Source organism: Balaenoptera ricei, chromosome 1 (genome assembly GCF_028023285.1).
Source record: "Balaenoptera ricei isolate mBalRic1 chromosome 1, mBalRic1.hap2, whole genome shotgun sequence".
Taxonomy (NCBI): Eukaryota; Metazoa; Chordata; class Mammalia; order Artiodactyla; family Balaenopteridae; genus Balaenoptera; species Balaenoptera ricei.
In genome coordinates, this window is record NC_082639.1 from 135512471 (window position 1) to 135532139 (window position 19669).

A 19669-nucleotide genomic window follows, 5' to 3' on the forward strand; every position below is an offset into this window, starting at 1 on the left:
ATGGAAACAGACTCACAGACATAGAAAACAAACTTATGGTTACCAAAAAGGAAAGGTGGGGAGGACAAATTAGGGGTATGGGATTAACAGATACAAACTACTATACATAAAATAGATACGCAATAAGAATTTACTGTATAGCAAAGGGAATTATAGTTAACATCTTATAATAACCTACAATGGAATATAATCTGAAAAAAAAAACTGAATCACTATGCTGTATGCCTGAAACTAACACAATATTGTAAATCAAATATATTTCAATTTTTTTAGAAAAGATAACATGGAGTGGGTCATTACATGGGATTGTTGGTTTAAAAAGTAAATGTGGTAGGTCATTATAACAATGGTACCAATGTAGCATGCCTGTCCCATGCCTCTTTGTAACTAACACTGCTGCTCCTTCCTTCAAAGGTGGGGTCTTCTTCACTCATTGAATCTGGGCTAGCTTTGTGATTCACTTTAACTAATAGAATGGGGGTAAAAGTGATGTTATTCAACTTCCAGAGCCTAGGAGATACAGAGGGCTTGCAGCTTGTCCTCTCACCCTGTTGGAACCCAGAGACCACCATGTAGCAAAGAAGCCCAGTTCACTCTACTGGAAGATAGGAGGCCATGTGGAGGAGAACCAAAGGGCCCTGAAAGACAACCAGAGTCAACTGCCAAATCTGCGAGTGAGGACATGCTGGACCCTCCAACCCCAGTTGAGCTAAGATGGTGGCAGACATATGAGTGGTCCCAGGCAAGACCGACAACAGAATCATCCAGGTTGCCAACCCACAGAACTGTGAGAAATACCAAATCATTGTTGTTTTCAGCCACTAAGGTTTGTAATACAGCAAAGGCTAACCAAAACAGAAATCAGTACCAACTGTGCAGAGCTTCCATAACAAAACACTAAACCACATATCATTAGCTTTGGGACTAGGTGGTGAGCAGAGGCTAGAAGGAGAGGCTAGACTGTTAGTGGAAGCTGGAAGAGCAGTGAGAAAACTGATGTAGAAGGCTGGAGGGAGGCAGCTGTGCTATGAAGAGACAGCACAATTGGCAATACTGTCACCTAAGGCAAACCTGGAAAGTAGAGGATGTATCTAATGAATTTATGAATCTGGCTTCTAATCTAGAAATATTAAAGTGTCAACCTTTTTAGCTGCATATGATAAGGTGTGGGAAGAGAGAGATAAACCGAAGGGCAACAGTTCAATCTGCAAGCAGGTATTACAGAAAATACAAAGAGGCCATGATTTGCCAGGTTGAAAACCAAACCTACTTCTCATCTGCAAGTCTCTCCAGGTGGCAAAAGATCTGGGAGTAAAAATCAAATCTAGAGTTCTGCCAGTAAAATATGGCCTCAGGCTCAAGATCAAATCAAGGGTGTGGCTCAAGACCCTTGGATAAGACCACTGAAAGGTTAAAGGTGGTCCTTAGTCTACCCTCTCAAGCAGACTAAAGGCTTTCTCAGACTCATATTGTCTGACATGTGGCCTGCATGAAAAGGAATTACAGAGTAGAGTGGCCTACAATCAGACTCATTGAAAACACATGAGTTTTTAAGGAAACTGTATCAGATTGGACTAAAAAAGACAGAAAGAGTTCTAAATAAATAGGAATTTCCATTCCTACTGGCAGAAATCAGTCTGAGAAGGTTACTCAGCCACAAACATGGATTATTTCCTATGAAAATGTAGAGAATGGGGAGAACTGCGTCATATGCCCAGCTGGATTTCAGAATTGCCAAGGACTCGTGATTAATCAGTGCTTCCTGTTCTTCCCCTTCTTGAACAGAGGTGTCTATTGATCACCACTGAATGTTGTGGGTGGAGGTGGGGGAGACAGATAACTTCTCTTTTTAGTCCACAGGTCTCTGGATCAAGAGGAATCGTACTTCAGGAGATACAACCCAGAGGCCTCAGCAGACCTAGACTAAATGCACATCATGAGATACTGGACTTTGAATCTGATACCATAATAGGATGAAGGCTTGCCAGGGTTCGGGGCAGGCGTGCAGTATCTTAGAAAAAGATGAATGTGTTTTGCTTCGTAGGAGGGGTAAAAATATTTGTGGCCAGTGAGTGGAACGTGGTACATTAAATATGGTCACAAATTCTTTGCATCTCTTACCATCGTGAGGTTGAATCTACTGTCCCAAGCCTCGAATTAAAGTGGCTCCATTTCCAAGTCTGGTAGTAGGGTACTGACTCTCGGCTGTATGCCTCAGGTTACTTCTATGTGGCCCCTCATTCTTCAGAGGCTAGGCCAGCTTCCTCACATGACAATCTCAGTGTGGTATTCAAAGTGGAAGAAGGGGGAAATTGCAAATCTCCTCAAGGCCTAGGCTCCAGTACATTCCCAAAGTCCTTTTGCTACATTGTACTGGTCAAAACAAGTCACAAGAACAGCCCAAATTTAATGGTGGGGAGGGATATAGACACCACCTCTTAATAGGAGGTCTTACAAAGAATTTGTGACCATACTTTACCTCTCTGGGTAAGAGCCTTTCAAATTCTGAGAACATTTTAAATTAAGTATAGAAGTGTTTTTAAAATGAAAATATAGTGTTAATATTTTTGTATTAAGAAGAAATATGTTCTTCAACAGAAAAAATAAAAGGAGGAATTTATAGATTAAAAGAGACAAAGTACATATTCATTCATTGCAATACGTGATTTTAATGAAATGCAATTTAAAAATATAAACTGTGAAAATACGCCTTGATCACATTTATGAGATAATTGGAAATTTGATCATTGACCCAATATTTGTTGTTATTAAGGAATTATTCATTTTTAGGTGCAATATTAGTATTTTACTATGTTTTTTAAAAGACCAAAATTTAGAGATACATACTGAAATATCTGCAGATGAAATGATATAATATCTGGGATTTGTTTCTAAATAACATGGAAGATGGAGGAGTGAATGAGGGTGCAGATGGGGCACAGTTGGTCATGTGTGGATGGTTTTTAAGGCTGAGTGATGGGTACTTGGGAGTTCATTACACTATTTTATCTACTTTTGTATATTTTAGAAATTCTTCATAATAATAAGTTCTAAAATGAAAGTAAAAAGGATTCTGGGCATAACGAGTATTTTATATACTTTTAAAATTGAATAAAATTTGTACTATTAGAATAAAACCCCAATTTTAAATGTGCAATTTGATAAGTTGATTTAAACTTGATTTTACCTAGTAATCTTCCTATGTTTATAACATTTAAATATTAAATCATAAATATTTTAAGAGAATTTTGTTTCATTAGATTTATTTTAACTTATTAGATTTACAAGAGTTAAATAAGCACTTGAGAGAATTTTGTATAAAAGGAACTCAAATATGTTAAATTTATAAAAGCAGTTTCAAATATTTGAAGATTTTAATTAAGTACATAAATGGCACCAAACATTATTCAAAGACTCCCCAAAAGTGAACTGCTAAAATTAGCTAGACTTAGAAATAGAATAATAACATTTATGACTTGAATTTAAATCCTAAGAGATTTCTTTCTTTTATTTTTTAACTTTCATAAATCAAACATAAATTTTAACAACCAATCAAAAGATGAAAAAAAATCTTCTAGTCACCTGAAAACCATACGTAAGAATTAAAAGCATTGCAAGAATAATAAATAAATAAAAAGCAGATTATGTGAAGGGTACCAACCATTTGTATTATAGCTACATGCAATCTGGCCTCTTCTATTAAAACTTCATCTGTTGGGGACTCCTCCTTCACTTTTTTATCACATGAAACATGAGGAAACTGAACAGTATCAGACTAAGTTTAAAAACATACAGAGATAAAGTTACAAATAAGTAAAAATGATTAGGAGCTGTCAAATACTTCGCTCAACCAAGATTCCAATAACTCAAATCAGAATCGCTAAAATGAAGGGGTGTATAAGTGAAAAACGTTCTCCACATTAGAAATGTTGCTTTCAGTTGTGGCGAAGTAACTATTCATTTGGGGAGATTTAGAAGCCAAATTCTTCCCCAAGCTAGTGTATGCTTGACTGCTCTCTGGAGCAGCCTATGTTTTCTGCTTTTGATAGTACTTATACAAGGAGAGATCTCTCACTTCCTCAACCAGTTGGAAACGTCACCCTGGCAGAGGTCATTCATAGTTACTCAATCAGCCAGTTTGTAAAAACACCAGTTCTCCTGTATTTGGCAAATAAGGCTAGATCACCAACACCTTCTCTTTAGAGACAGAATTCAAACTATTTTTGCCAATATAGCAAAGCTAGTAAATGCATCTCCCTTCAGTATCCTGACACATAACTAGCAGAATCAAGTTTTTTATAATAAACTAAAGAAAGAGGCAGGCCAGAAAGGGAAAGGACTATTTTTTGCCAGGTATCAACTCACAGGAATGATGTATTCAATCTTTGTTTTTTCCTCTACTAAGGTCCAGTTAACATTTGTCAAAATTTTTTCTGTTTTAAACAAAGTTATTCTGTTCTGTATTATCTCCTGGATGTGCTTAATGGCATTTTGCATGGCCATTTGTCTTGGAAGGGAGATGGCACACAAACCTGTGACAAAGAAAAGGAAGGGCCTTAATAAAATACAGTGAAGATTGCACATGGAAGCGAAATGTTGCATAATGTAGTGAAATCTTGGTATCACTTGCATAGCCAAACCAGAGTGCTTAGAGCAAGGACAACTATTTGTCCAAAATTTTCCAGAAAATTACCCAACTATCCATTTCCTTTTGGGTGTACAACTCAACTTTTTCTGACTCAAGTGCTAAAGAATATCTTCTTAGTTTCTTTTTGTTCCCTATAGCTAGAAATGTGACTCACTATTTAAAGGCATCCAATCAGTATTTCTCCAAGTATGGAAAGCTACCTGTGTCTACAGGTAAAGGAGCTGCCTATTAAATTATGCAAATTCCTGAGCTTTACGCCATGTCTGGAGAATCAGAGTGGCCTGGGAATTTGCATTTTAACAACTTCTCCAACTGATTCTTATACTTAATAAAATTTAATGGCCACTGCAAAGGAGATCCCTCAAATTCAACATCTGTTTCCTGGCCAGCAAATCTACATGTCCAAAACTTGTAGCAGTTTGTATCATCTTGAAGTATCACTTTGAAGTTATAGATATGAGGCTTGCTTACCAAAAAGAAGAATTTAATTAGTGAATGAGCTTAGCCTACTCATTCAGAATTCCATCTCAATAAAACTGTTCTCAATAAACAACAAGGTTCTACTGTATAGCACAGGGAAATATATTCAATATCCTGTGATAAACCATAATGGAATAGAAGAGAAAAAAAGAATGTATACATATGTATAACTGAATCACTGCTGTACAGCAGAAACTAACAAAACACTGTAAATCAACTACACGTCAATTAAATAGATAAATAAATAAATAACAAAACTGTTCTCTCTTCATAATTGCATATGAGATGTCTCATAAAGAGTTTTAAATGTTTCTAAATGTTTCAATTTAACTTTATTGCATTCTCTACAGGACACTGGTGCACTGTATTTCAAATTTTCAGGGATTCAAAAAGGTTTGTAATCATATCCCTCTCGGTTCTCTATGGTCCAGAGCAAAGATGCATCTGACTGCCATGCTAAAGAGTTAGAATGTGTCAGCTTTGGATTTAAAATTTCCATGGCTGAGAGCACACAAGGAGAAAGTTTATTCATTTGCCTAATTACATCCCACCCATTAGGATGGAGCAACGGCCACTTTCCAGTTGCTCTGGGGAAACATGGGTATAAGTGGACCACTCGATGGCACCACTACATTTGAACAAACTCCTGTGTTTAAGATGATCCTGGAAGAATATGAGGATGGATCTCTCTTTTTTTTTTTTTAATATTATTGAAGTAGAGTTCATTTACAATGTTGTGTTTAATTTCTGCAGTACACCAAAATGACTCAGTTATATATATATATATATATATATATATATATATATATATATATATATATATATATATATATACACACACACATATACATATATATATTCTTCATATTCTTTTCCATTATGGTTTATCACAGGATATTGAATACAGTTCCCTGTGCTATACAGTAGGACCTTGTTGTTTATCCATCCTATATGTAATGGTTTGCATCTGCTAATCCCAAACTCCCAGTCCTCTCCCCTACTCCCTTCCCCCTTGGCAACCACAAGTCTGTTCTCTATATCTGTCAATCTGTTTTTGTTTTGTAGATAGGTTCATTTGTGCCATATTTTAGATTCCACATATAAGTGATATCATACGGAATTTGTCTTTCTCCTTCTGACTTACTTCACTTAGTATGATAATCTCTAGGTCCAGAGGATGAATCTCTTAAAAGCATTAGACCCGATGGAAGAAGTTGGTCTGAAACTCTTCCTGATAAAACTCAATTTTGTCAATTACCTGTTAACATGCGAGTGTTTCTAGAAAGGATGAGCACTGATTCTGAGGATAAAGTACTTGCCATACATGTTTGTTTCACAATGAAAATTCTGAGGTTCAGTTAATACAATAAAAAAAAATTGTATGGGAAGAAAAGGAGAAGAAAAAAATATTTCCATGATAGTAAAACCTCTTGCTCTTGCCTTTGGGTATCAAAGTAAGAGCAATCTCAAGAAAGCAAGCATGGGAGAAAACCAGATGTTATATCATAAGCAAAGAGAGCAGAGTGGGTCTGGATCCCTGAAAGCCAAAGAAAACTGGTGGGAAGGGAGGTGTGAGCAAACCTTCACTGATCGAGTTAACTTTAGTCATGCTCCAGTGTAGGCTTTTGCTGATCCAAGCTCTGCTTTCCACTGCAAACAAGAGCAAACCCATGACGTGGGGAGAAGGAGAGCTGCCAAAAATCTGCCCCATTTACTAGCCCTATTCGCATACTGGGGCCATGGACTTTGAGGTAAGCTATCACAGGAAGTTCTGCAATAGCGTGGATGGGGCACAGTTTCAGGAGTGGGCAGAACTGTGAAAAGACACAAGCAGAGGGGTTAAATTCACCGGGCTACTTCCCTGTTTATAAGAACTCTCCTTCAGCATTACCCTTCCTTGACCTCTCACCAGTTCCACGCTTTCCAAGAAACCTTCTGATTACTAATTTATCAAGGAAATTGGTATTTAGAGGTGAATACCCTGAATAATGATCACGATTATTTCTGACATAGAAAGAAATCATCCTCATTATAAATTAATAAATTGATTTTCTGCTGCATCTATATTCTCCTGTGAGTGCGATATATGTAAATTTCCAGCCTTTTGATTAATTCTAGATACCCTGACAAAATCAGGTCTCTGCAACAGCAAAGCTGAGGACCAGGCCACGGGACACTGGAGGATACTAAGGCCCTACTCTAAACCTTTGTGCAATCCCACCCTGCCCTTTCTCTCCCCCTTGACTCCACTGCCACTGATTATCTTACCCTGATTTCTCTACTGATCATCGGTCTATTTGTGATTTTATTATATTTATGTATTTTATTATCAACAGCTTCAGTTTTTTTCTAGAAATAGGCAACTGTGGCAGAGCCTGCTGACTGCTCCCAATATTCATTCTCCCCTTCTTCCTTTAACAATAGAATCTCTGAGTTTTGGCTAAGCACATGGCCAGTCAGTTAAGATAATATTCCCCAGCTTCCTTTGCCCATGTGTGCCCATGTGACTAAGTTCTGGCCAATGCTGTGAGTGGTAATGATATGTACAAATTCTGGATTGTGTCCTTAAAAGGAAGCTGCTTACCCTCCATTAACACCATCACCACCACCATCACCCCCGCCCTATCTTCCCTTTCTAGTTGATTGGATTGAAGATACAGTGGCAGTGAGCCAGCATCTACCCTGCAGACAAAAGCAACACCCTGGGGCTTCCCTGGTGGCGCAGTGGTTGGGAGTCTGCCTGCCGGTGCAGGGGACACGGGTTCGAGCCCTGGTCTGGGAGGATCCCACATGCCGCGGAGCAACTGGGCCCGTAAGCCACAATTGCTGAGCCTGCGCGTCTGGAGCCTGTGCTCCGCAACAAGAGAGGCCGCGATGGTGAGAGGCCCGCGCACCGCGATGAGGAGTGGCCCCCGCTCTCCGCAACTGGAGAGGGCCCTCGCGCAGAAGCGAAGGCCCAACGCAGCCATAAATAGATAAATAAATAAATAAAAATAAATTAAAAAAAAAAAAAAAGCAACACCCTGGGAAGCTGAGGAACAACAAAAGAGAAGGACCTGAGATCTTTGGGCAACCTTGTGGAACAGAACCATCCCACTTTTCTGGACTTTCTGGTGGAGGGGAAACAAACAAACAAACAAACAAAAAAACTTCTGTCTTGTTTAAGCCACTGTTAATGTGGGTTCTGTTAAACTGGCTGAATCAATATCCCAATTCATACATCATCTATAAATAGGGAGTGAATGAAAATGAGTGATTTCATAATCAATTCCTTGAGCCCCATAAGAAATGTCTCCACCACCCCCCAACAATAATCCCTTTGCATTACTCTCCCCAATTAATTAGACTTTACCTAATGTCCTGGCTGAATAAGTCATCATGTATGAATTTATTCCCATAGTCATTAATGATATTACTTGTACATACAATATAAACTGAAAAACAAAACACACAGAGTCAAAACATTAATAAGTTCTCCAAGGGGAATCATTGTTCAATTAACCACCAACAAAATTCTACCTTAATCCACATTTTAAAATCCTGCCTCTGATAAGAAGAGGCAAAAGAGTTATTTTGTGGACACTGCTTGAATATAATCCACTGGGGTAGAAATCAGTTTTCAATCAGCAAGAAAAAAATAGCTTTTGTAGTTTCTGGGAGGGATAAGGACACTGAGAGAGGAGCTCTCCATGGTCGCTGCGTCAACACTGGCCATGCAAAGCCTGCAAAGCCAGCACGGTGGTTGATTCTCAGACGTTGGTGTGGAACCTGCGGGGCTGGGGAGCAACCCCGGCAATGGCAGGCAGTGGTGACAGGGAAGTACACCTGCCACAAGCATTTACTACAGCCAGACGAGAAGCTCTGAAGAAGCAGACAGGAGCTGCGCTGGGGTCAGGAGAGGCACCGTGCAGAGGCAGAAGCAGAACCACATTTGTAGGTCTTGGCTCTGCCATTTACTAGCCATGTAATTTGAGGCCAGGTTACCACTCTGAGTCTCAATGTCCTTTACTGAAAAATGGAGTTAATAGCAGTATGTCTTCAGAGAGTATTTCCCAAATGACTGATCACAATAAGCACCTGAAATGCTTCTTAAAGATACTGACTCCCAGGCTTATTCCCTGCAGATTCTGATTCTGTAGGTCTGGGGTGGCATCAAAGGGATTCTTAACATCAAACAGATTTGGGAAACACTGAAAAATGATACTCAAATGTTAGTTAACATTTCTTTGACTTGGTTTTAGGCCAATTCCTTGCACAAAAGAAAACTGAAGGAGCTCATTATTCTTTTCCTCTGGAACATGGAAGGACCCAAAGTCCCTGCAAAACCACAGGTGTGTTTGAACTCCAAATTAATGCCCAGACCATGCCCACAGATATAAAGTGTAAATCCTCAGGAAAGATGGTGAGGACTATGATACTCCACTTTTTAAAAAGCAACATTAAAAATAAACTCTTTCTCTTTGGGGAGTTAGGGTACCTGAGTTCTTTCACTAACATGCTATTCTCTTTATTTTGGTTTCCCTACATACAAGATAGAGAGGGTGATAGTTGCTCCCCGCAACAAAGATATTTGAAAAATACTGGGCTCCTAGGGTCTTCTAGGACAGGAGTAAAATAGCAAAGAAGAGAAAATTCTGAACTTGAAGTTGGATACTATCAAGAAACTCTGTACATCTACCTCCAGATTAAAGTTCCTTGGGAGGTGGGTAATGTTCTTAATATACATTATTCAAGTGTTCTCCCTCCCAGGAGCAGGTTTGGGGTTCATCTGACTGGGAAGTGGTGGGGGTGTCCTGGGGATTTCTAGAAACTTCTCACAACTTCTCCAGCTAGCTCACAGAGTACTGTCACGAATGACGAGGTACCCTCATGCTGTCCACAGATGCTCTGGGCTCTCTGGACCTTCCCTGGAGTCTCACCAACGCTGTCACCACCAGACTGCCCAGAAATCCACTGGCTGGCCCATGGGGAAAAGGCTTTGAGAGAAAGTAGAAAGGAAACCGAGATTTGTCTTTCACTATGTATAATATAGTCTTCAGCCAAAATTTTTCAAGAAATTAATTTTTTATTTAGCCCTAAAAGACATAAATATGACTAGATCCTGAATTCAAAAATTTATAAAATCTTTCTTTCCTTAGCATATTTAATGAGCATTTCAGTTTTTGCTCTAATAGCTATAGGAATTGGAATGCTCTAGATAAGGAATTATTTTTTTCATACCTTCTGACAGCTCTTGAAAAACAGCATTTATACATTCAACAACATATGTTGAACATTTACTAAGTGTCAGGTACTTTGCTAAGCATCATTTCGATCCTCCACTGGAAACTGAAGTGCCACAAGTCTGGGGAACTTACCCAAGGCCACTCAGCCTGTGAATGGTGCAGCCAGGGATCGATCCCAAGTGCACCCAACTCCCACATCTGGAACTGTTATTTGATTTTTGGTCCCTTTCACACTGTCAACATAAATAAACTTTCCCCCAAAAGTTCCTTCCTACTTAGAAGACTGCATTCTTCAAACCTAATTTTTTAAATGGTTAGCTTTATTATTGGGTACTATGACAAGTGCCACAAAACTAAAATGAGTAAATATGAATAATCATGGGATATGATTTTTCTTACCAGCTGTGGTGACTCTACTTTTTGTTCAGCCAGATTATGAATATCAGGAGCCAAGAGTAAGCTAAAAACTCCTTTAATTCCAGACCATGCTATAACAATTCCCCATCTCCAATTATACTCATAATTTGAATGCCTCAGAATAGGGCTCACTAATACAACAGTAAGTAACCTGTGGAGAGAAAAACATTTATTTTTATATCGCATCTTATGTATTAATGTTATTTATGGATGATACTAGCTAGTAAATACTAAATTTCATGTAAAATTTTTTCAGAAAAGAGAAGACGATCTAGTTTATTGATACATTGTTCAAACTTTCTGAGACTAACCAAACCTATGATCTAAATTTTGCATATAATACTCAAATCTTGAAAAATAATGCTAGAAATTCTACACAAATATAAGAAATTATCATTAACACTAGGGTGTAGTGTTTAGGATCTTGGTAGTAAATTCCTGCAGGGAAACTTCTTCAAATAACATTAACAAGCTCCCTGGAAGGCCACGACTAGATGCAGAAATTAGACCACAAGGACCTTGTAGATCATGATGAAAAAGTAAAATTATTGTAGACACTTTAATAAATTTAGCTCAACCAAATTTTTCTTGAGCTTCCACAAGAATCATACGCTAAACGCCATGTAAATAATTTCAATTTGTGCCTCCTTTCTCTACAGATAATTTTGTTATAGGACCCTATGCCAAAATCTAGATTCTATCTATAGCAGACTTGCACCAAAAAAATATCAGTATTGTCCTTCAAGTGAAATTTCAGCAGAAATATAATTGACATGTTCTCAGCCTCAAAAAAGATACTGTGTATCAGTCGCTTAACCGGGAATTTCGTATGACAATTTAGGGAATTCCTGTCATTGAGAAACAGAAAATCTACAATTTGCCATCTATAATATATATAATTAATTTGGGCAAACTCCTCCACCTTGCATTTAAAGCCTTTTGCAAAGTAATTCTTATCAACCTTTTCAGCCTTACTAAATGATCTTTCTCTAAAATACCACTGACTCCAGCCAAAATAGAACAATTTATGTCATTTCCTGATATCAAAAACAGGGAGGCAGTATAGCAAAGGCTCTGGAGTCAGTCTACCTGGGTTCAAATTTAGATGTCTTTTACTATGTAACCTTAGGCAAGTTATTTAACCTCTCCAAGCTTCAATTTCTTCATCTGCAAAATAGAGAAATAATAGTCATTGAACTTGCCTCAAAGGACTCTTATGAAGATTCAATAAAATGAGGCAACATTCACAGAGCTTAGCATGATGTTTAGAATGTGGTCAGCACTTAACACACGTTAGCAATGATTATGACGTCCAGGCCTTTGTTTGGCTCATCGTCTCTGAAACATTTTTCTCAGCAAGTCTCTTACGGAAAGTCTACCCATACTTTCAGGGCCCCTTAGGATGACTCCCTCCACTAAAGTCTCTCCTCTAGTGAGGTGGAACCATAAGTTCACACAAGATCTCTGGCACTCACTAGCCATTTGACCTCGGGCAAGGCACCTTGCCTTTCTTGGACAGTTTTTTTTTTTTTTTTGGTTGTGCAGGGTCTTAGTTGCGGCATGTGAACTCAGTTGCAGCATGCATGCATGCGGGATCTAGTTCCCTGACCAGGGATGAAACCCCGGCCTCCTGCATTGGGAGTGCGGAGTCTTACCCACTGGACCACCAGCGAAGTCCCTTGGACAGTTTTTTTAATCTATAAAATGGAGATAATAATTCTTATCTCCCAGTGTCATTATGCAGATGAAATGAGATAATGGATGCGAGCAAAAAGCCATGTATCTTTCTGCGTACACTGAGACCAACCTCACCTTGCACTTGTGCTCCCATGGTGGAAAGAAACATAAATTGTACACCCACCCTTCTGTGTGACAGTGCCTATCCGAGTTGCCTGCAGTGCCTTCAGAGTCAGCAGAAGCAATGCTTTCATGAGAACATCTTATAAAGTAAGCTCACTCAGCCAGGCCTAACCTGAGTGGAAATGACAATACTTTCAGAGACACTGTCACGAATTCTTATGGAAGACACAACTGCCAAGTGTGGGCAATGTCATTCTAGAAATAGCACGCTCTTGGGAGTCAAGTTTAAATCCCCACTCCGTCCTCACAATCTGGTTGACTCCGGGCAAGTTTTTAACCTCTCTGGGGCTTCCTCTGTGAAATGATGCAGTAACACCTACCGCACAGGGTTGCATTAATACTAATGGCATAGTGTACATGGTTAATGTTTAACAAATGGCTTTATCATAGTTATGATGATAATAAATGATGATGAAAGTCAACAAAATGTTAGGAGCTATTAATCTGGTCCAGTGGTGCTCAGACTTTAACAAGCATGTTGAAACAGTTTCCTGGATCTCAACTTCAGAGATTCAATTCAGTAAAATGGGATGGGCCCGTGAATTTGCATTTCTGTCAAGCTCATGGATATGCTGATGCTGTTGTTCTGCGCCTTCTCATTTTACAATGAAAGCTTGAAGAGTAAACAGACTTTGCCTCAGTTGTGCAGCAAGCTATTGTCAGGACCTTGACAACAATACAGGTTTCCTGACTGCATGTCCACAGCTCTTCTTGCTATAACCCACTTCTTCTCAATTCTAATTCTGGGCTTGAGAACCTAAGTCTAGTAAGCAAACTTTAAATTATAATTCTTACCTTACAAAATTCACTGTTGCAAATAAGATGAACATGAAAACTAAAGTGTGAAACTGAAAATACTTGATTTCTCCACATCCAATGACAATGCCAAAGAAAGTGTATATTAAATGTTGGTATACACATGAAAACATTATTAGAAACCTAGGATAAATGGAAAGGAAATCACATTTTAAGGGATGTGTTTTTTAAATCTACACGTCTAGCCCCACCCCCAGAGATTCCTAATGCAAGACCAGAGCACAGTGCTTAGGGCATGGAGCTGTTCTGATCCCATGTGGTAACACATCTGGGTCTGGGCCAGGTCTGACTTCCATGAGCAGATCTCAAGTCCTGTCTCTTCTTAGTCCCCTCTATTCAGACCTTCCCTTTCAGAGGACTGGGTGACTGTGTCTGTCCCACAAACCAGTCTCCCTATAGGTAGGTCTCAAGATCTACACTGGGAAGGAAGCATTAGGAAGCCTCATTTTAGCTACAGATATAAACCATGTTCTCTGATACAGCATTACTCCAATCAAGCAGATAGTCCAATTCTCTATCCGATTCCTGTCTCTTGATTCAATTGATTCAGAACTCCTAGAAGAAAAGGGTATGAGTGGGACCTCAAACCCCAAAGCTTAGTTTTATAAAAAGTCAGAAATGATGGAATAACTGACTGAGTAGAATACTTTTTAAAATGTCTCCACAGGACCTTAAAAAATGCCTTACATATAGTAAGATCCCAGTAAACATATAATTATTTACACTTATTATTAGTTTCTTACATAAACATGTCCACCACTTAACATGAGTGTCTTCTGAGAAGGGACTTATTTTCATATCCCCAAACCTAGGATACAATGTCCAGGCCACAGGAGATATTAAGAAAGGATTGGTTGAATAGCTAAAAGAATAAACAATTGAATGAATAGAATGAGTAATTTATAATGATGCTGACAGACAGCATGACTGAGCTCAGAAAACTGTCCAAATACAGACAAAAAGTATGTGTTCCAAGAACTAGTTATTCCTAAGCTTCTGGCTTTTAAAAACCGGTAAAGTATCATTCACATATACACAAAACTAGAATAAGTTACAGGTGTCATTTTTTTTAAAATTTTGCCAAGTAGAGTTATAAAAAAAAAAAAGTACCATCTTCTATGAGTGGAATTTCATGAGAGAAATTACATATTAAACACCAAAAAAGTAGGAAGAACATAATTTCAGAACAAAGAATAGTCCTTTATATTAAAGCAATGAATCTTCATGGGAAAACTCAGGATAATGCTTATTTTTCTCATTTCAACATTTGCTTTCATCCGATATGAGAATTTCTACACTAGACTATGATTTGGTGTGAGATAATTCTGAAACAATTCTATAATTTAGCGTAGTCGCTCATAGAACGGCTAACTCATTTGTCTGAAAAGACAAATGGCTTTCCCTCTGTCCACAGATGTCCATATGACACCAGATGTAAAGGCTAGACAAGAGTGTGCTGGTGTTGCATCTTTCTGCTACCTTTCTTTTCCAGCTCTTCCCATACTTGGATACTGTCATTCAGGTAAGTTATGAAGGAAACAAAGGAATAAAGTATTTTTTAAACTTCCCACAATTCAAAGTAAATTTTTTATCAAAGAGTTATGTAAGGAAAGTACTATGATCTCTGAGCCACTGATACATTATTCATAATAGGAATACCAATTAATGTTAATAATTGTTGGTAGCTTAAGTTCTTTTCAAATATAATTGGCAGTAAAATTAAAAATTAAAACATAGAAAAAAGTTATAAAAAAATTTTATTAGTGTTCATGAAGGCAGGACCACTTAAGCACTTAATTTCTATGAGATCTATATAAAGTACACAATAGACTTACTTAGTAATTACTAACTCGATCCTCGGTTTAAAGCTTAAGGAATCTAAATTTAGTCCTACAGCGACTAAAGCAACCATACCTGACATTCCCAAAAATTCCACTGGGGAGAAAAAAAATGAATAAAATTAGTTGCATTCAAATCTGTACACTGAGCTACTTTATCTTGAGTGAAGAATTGCTGGGAAACTTAAAAGGGTAGTAGTATTTCTTGGTAAGTTGCTTAAAGGGATTGGCCTAATCCTTAGGATCAGGAGTTGACAAACTTTTTCTGTTAAGGATCACATGGTAAATATTTAGTCTTTGTGGACCATATGGTCCCAGTCGCTACTCAGTTAACTACTCAACTCAGCTGTTCTAGTGCATAAGCAGCCGTAGATGATACGTAACTAATGAGTGCCCAATAAATAATAGACACTGAAATTTGAATTGCACATAATTTTTGCATGCTGCAAAATATTCTTCTTTGACCGTTTTTTGAAACCATTTTAAAATGTAAAAACCATTCTTAGCTCATGGGCTATACAAAAAATAGGCATATTTGGCCCACAGGCTATAGTTTGGCAACCCCTGCCATAGACCATCCTTGAGGATGGAGCTAATGAAAAGTAAGTTTAACAACCTCTGCCCAGCACCTCAAGGACACTGTGCTGCATGTCCTAGGGGTTGTGGTCCAAGCTCAGTGCTTCCTTGGTGACTGCAGGTCTTGAAGCCTACGGTTCTTTTGCATGATACAGGCTCCCCTAAAACTGTAATTCTCTGGGCTCTAAACAAATGTGTAAATGTAGTCTGAGGCAGGTAAACCAACTATGAAGAATGTCTGAACACCATAAATACTAACAGTCCTAGCTGCAGAACCTTCAAATAGCACATTATAAATGTCAGACAGAAGGGAAAGTACGTGCAAGGTAGGAGTGGAAGCCCTTTGGTGCAAGGCAGAGCTAGTTGCCCTGGGAATGTGACCTCCCCTTTCTCCATTAGTGTCCGTGCATCTGTAAAACGGGTGTAAAAGAATAATGCCTCACAGAGTTGTTGTGAGGATAAAATTAGATAACATGAAAAGTGCTTGGCACACTTTTAGAACAAGGAATAAATGATCATCATTATTATTACGCTATTAATTATTTTTATATGTTCACCTTACCGCTTAGTAAATTTATACTGTTTATTCATTTGAAGAGGATTTTATTATTCTTTTGGTTTATCTAATCACTTAAATCCACTTTAGATTTCTTTTAACCTACTTATTTAACTGAATTTAATAAAAATAACAAATGACAATAAAACCAGTGGTACTGGGAACTGTGATAAGAGGGAAACTGTTTCTCAAAGTCTTATTTCCAATTCCCTATGACTCGTAGTATGGGATTTTAAAGCTTATAGTCTTTTTTAGTAACAGTCACTACTTAGAGACAACATTTGCTATGAGGAAACCACTAAATAACTTTATTTTAAAACTGATATTATTTAGTATAATCCCAATGTTACAAGAACATATGGTGTGAATGCATACATTAATACATGTATGTACATTTATATGTATTTTTTAAAGATTGAGTACATTTAACAAAATGTATCAGTGGTTAAATTTATGACATAGGTTTATAGGTGATTTCTTCTTTGACTTTTCAGAAGTTTTCCAAAACTCTACATGAACATGTATTATTTTTATAATTAGAAAAACAAAGTCTTTTAAAAATTACAAACGCTATTACATTAAATGGTGTTTTAAATGTTCAAGAAGGGGAAAAAAAGTCATAGATCATATAATAAAGGAAGTAATTTTCATCAGCATAAACCCAAGTAGTTAAAAATAGAGTTGTAAAATTTTTCTGATTCAATGGAAAGAAACCACCACAGAAAACTGATGCCACAGGAAAGTGGCTCTCTCCATCAAACTCTGTCTCTCTCTTTCCTTCTCTGGCTGAGAAAAAGTGAAGGTCCTCCTACTAGGAGAATCAAAGGGATTTTGTCTCCAAAAAACAACAGGATTCAGGAATGGACATTTCCTAACTAGAAAATATTAGGGTGATGACTGAAGTCCTTTGACATTTCTGGCCTAGACCAATGACATAACAAAAAAGAGTGAGAGCAATCAGCCCTGGCACGGGTAAGAAAGGAATGCATTGTTTGTAGAGAGTTTTAAAACAATAAAACTGACTAAAAGCTGTCTACTTTTTATTATCTCCATTCACCAGAAGTTCTGACCAATGTCACTGGATAAAATATTCCTTCTGCTAGGACAGACCTCTCCCACCACCTCTCTTGCTGTACCTCTGGGCTAGACTTTTATATAACCCACCATCTTTCACGAATTATACACTGCCTTTTATACACTAAATTCACATTTTCTTCCATGGGCTGATATATTAATATTTCTAGCTGCACTACCTGTCAACCAACAATGCTTCAATATGTCTTTTTTCTGTGCGGCAATGTCTGTGCAATATTTTGACTATTTTATTTTATGAAAAAGAATGAATGTGTTGATACAAGTGATTTCTAAAAGCCCAAGTATTGTGAATTTAATACAATAGAGATAAAAATGTGCTCAAAGAGGTGACTCTCTAACCTCAATCAGACACTCCCTGGATTTGAGCCAGTTATCAGTGTGTTCATTAATGAAGGAAAAAAATAAAATTAGATAACATGACAGAAATGTAACATTAGAGAATGTGTAAATGAAAAATTTACCTATGTTTAGCTTTCTGGCGATGGAACTTCTCCTTATTAACTGTCTATTGCTGACTTTTGTTGTCAGGATCTGATTAAGTATAAGAGGAAAGAACTGCCCGAAATTGTTTTTAATTCCTGAAGCAGAGGAAAGTGTAATGGATGAGGGAGGGGTATTCATTTCCTGGGGCTGTTGTAACAGAGGGCCACAAACTAAGTGTCATAAACAACAGGAATTTAGTGTCTCATAGTCTGGAGGCTAGATTTCCAAGACCAAGGCTTTGCAGCAGTGATTCCTTCTGAGAGCTGCGAGAGAAGATCTATTCCAGACCTCTCAAGCACTGACTGAGAGCACCTCCATGAATTAGGAGGAAAGGGGAAAGGAACCAACATTTATTGGCTGCCCTACCTTGAGCCCAGTGGTATGCTGGTAAATGTTTAAAAGTGGCAATCTGGGGGTTAAAAAAAAAAAAAAGCCCCAGTTGGTAGTGTCTGCCAATTTCCATGGTCCTACTATGGCCAGTTTCAAGCTACCAACATTATGTCACTTGAATAGAGTGCTGGGAAGAGATGTGGACCATCAGCTCTCATGAGCCAGCAAGAGCTACCTCCAGGACACCAGCATGAGGGAGTCACCCAACACAAGTTACCTCACTAATGCCTGTAACGCCCCTCTAAATTAGGTTATATCACTTTTAGAGATGAGGAAACTAACTAAAGCTTAGAGAGGTTAAGTAATATTCCAAGGTTACCGAGCTAATAAATTATAAAGATTGGATTTCAAGTTAGCTCTGCCTAACTTCAGAGCTCTCTAAGGACTAACAGTTTATTCAACCAACATGTGTTAATTTACTGTTGGGCATATGGCAAGCATTGGGCTTGGCTGGGGGGACACAGAAAAGAGAATAAATATACAAATGAATAAGAGACAGCCTCCACCTCAAGGAACTTAGGATCTAATGGGAAAAAAAAAGGAAATATTAAATTAATTTTTTTTCTTCGGACACTTAAGGCATTCCTACTAGGTACATAAGGGAGGGAAAAAATGAAGAAAGTTGAAAGAAATGACTCTTCAGTGAATGTTTTCTGTATTTTACTGATTTGGGGTAGTGAGCAACAATAGGTAGCAATTTATCTGTAGAGGAAGCAGTTCTGTTTGGTCACTGGAGGTGAAAAGAGGAGTAATTAACCTCTTGATACCTGAGGGCTTTCATGGATGGAAGTTGCTCCACTGTGTGAGGTAAGAGCAGGAGCAGAATTGGGCCATGTTTTTACCACGGTTACTACGGCTTTGGGGGACTGGTTACCCCAGTCAGTGGGGTAAAAACTTTAGCTCCCAATCTCACTGGACTAAACTAGGAAATCATTGTTAAAGGTCTACCAGTGCTAGGCACTCTGACTCCTGCGATCATTCCACTCTCCTGCTTCTCTTCCAGATGTAGACATACCTGATTTCTCTGTCTCCTTTCCTACCTCCTAGTCCCAGGTAAGGGCTGCCATTTCTACAGTCCCCTCAGTTTGGTACCCATTGAATGGGTACTGTTGAGCTGGAAAAAGACCTCAGGAGCACGTCTCCCACCTTTCTCATTTTAGAGATGGGTTGCTAAGGGTCAGAGCAGAAATCAGCTCAGGTCTGATTCCTCTTCCAGGGGACTGCCAGTGAATAAACGTAAGATCAAAGGGTGGAGTTAAAAAAGAGTAAGAGAGTTACCACATGC

General features: G+C 38.2%; 1 protein-coding gene across 2 annotated transcripts in view; it reads right to left on the reverse strand.

Moving 5' to 3' along the window:
• Positions 1-19669, reverse strand: part of LOC132373402 (ankyrin repeat domain-containing protein 45) — a 154999-nt gene that overhangs the window by 58990 nt on the left and 76340 nt on the right. Inside the window, exons 12-17 of one of the 2 annotated variants that reach the window (XM_059936495.1) lie at positions 15282-15381; positions 13426-13569; positions 10753-10921; positions 8481-8562; positions 4366-4532; positions 3662-3760 (exon numbers count right to left, since the gene is read on the reverse strand). In XM_059936495.1, coding sequence (XP_059792478.1) covers positions 3662-3760; positions 4366-4532; positions 8481-8562; positions 10753-10921; positions 13426-13569; positions 15282-15381 — 761 coding nt within the window. Of the gene's footprint in view, positions 1-3661; positions 3761-4365; positions 4533-8480; positions 8563-10752; positions 10922-13425; positions 13570-15281; positions 15382-19669 lie in introns of those variants that run through there. The other variant, XM_059936505.1, reaches the window with a different exon arrangement.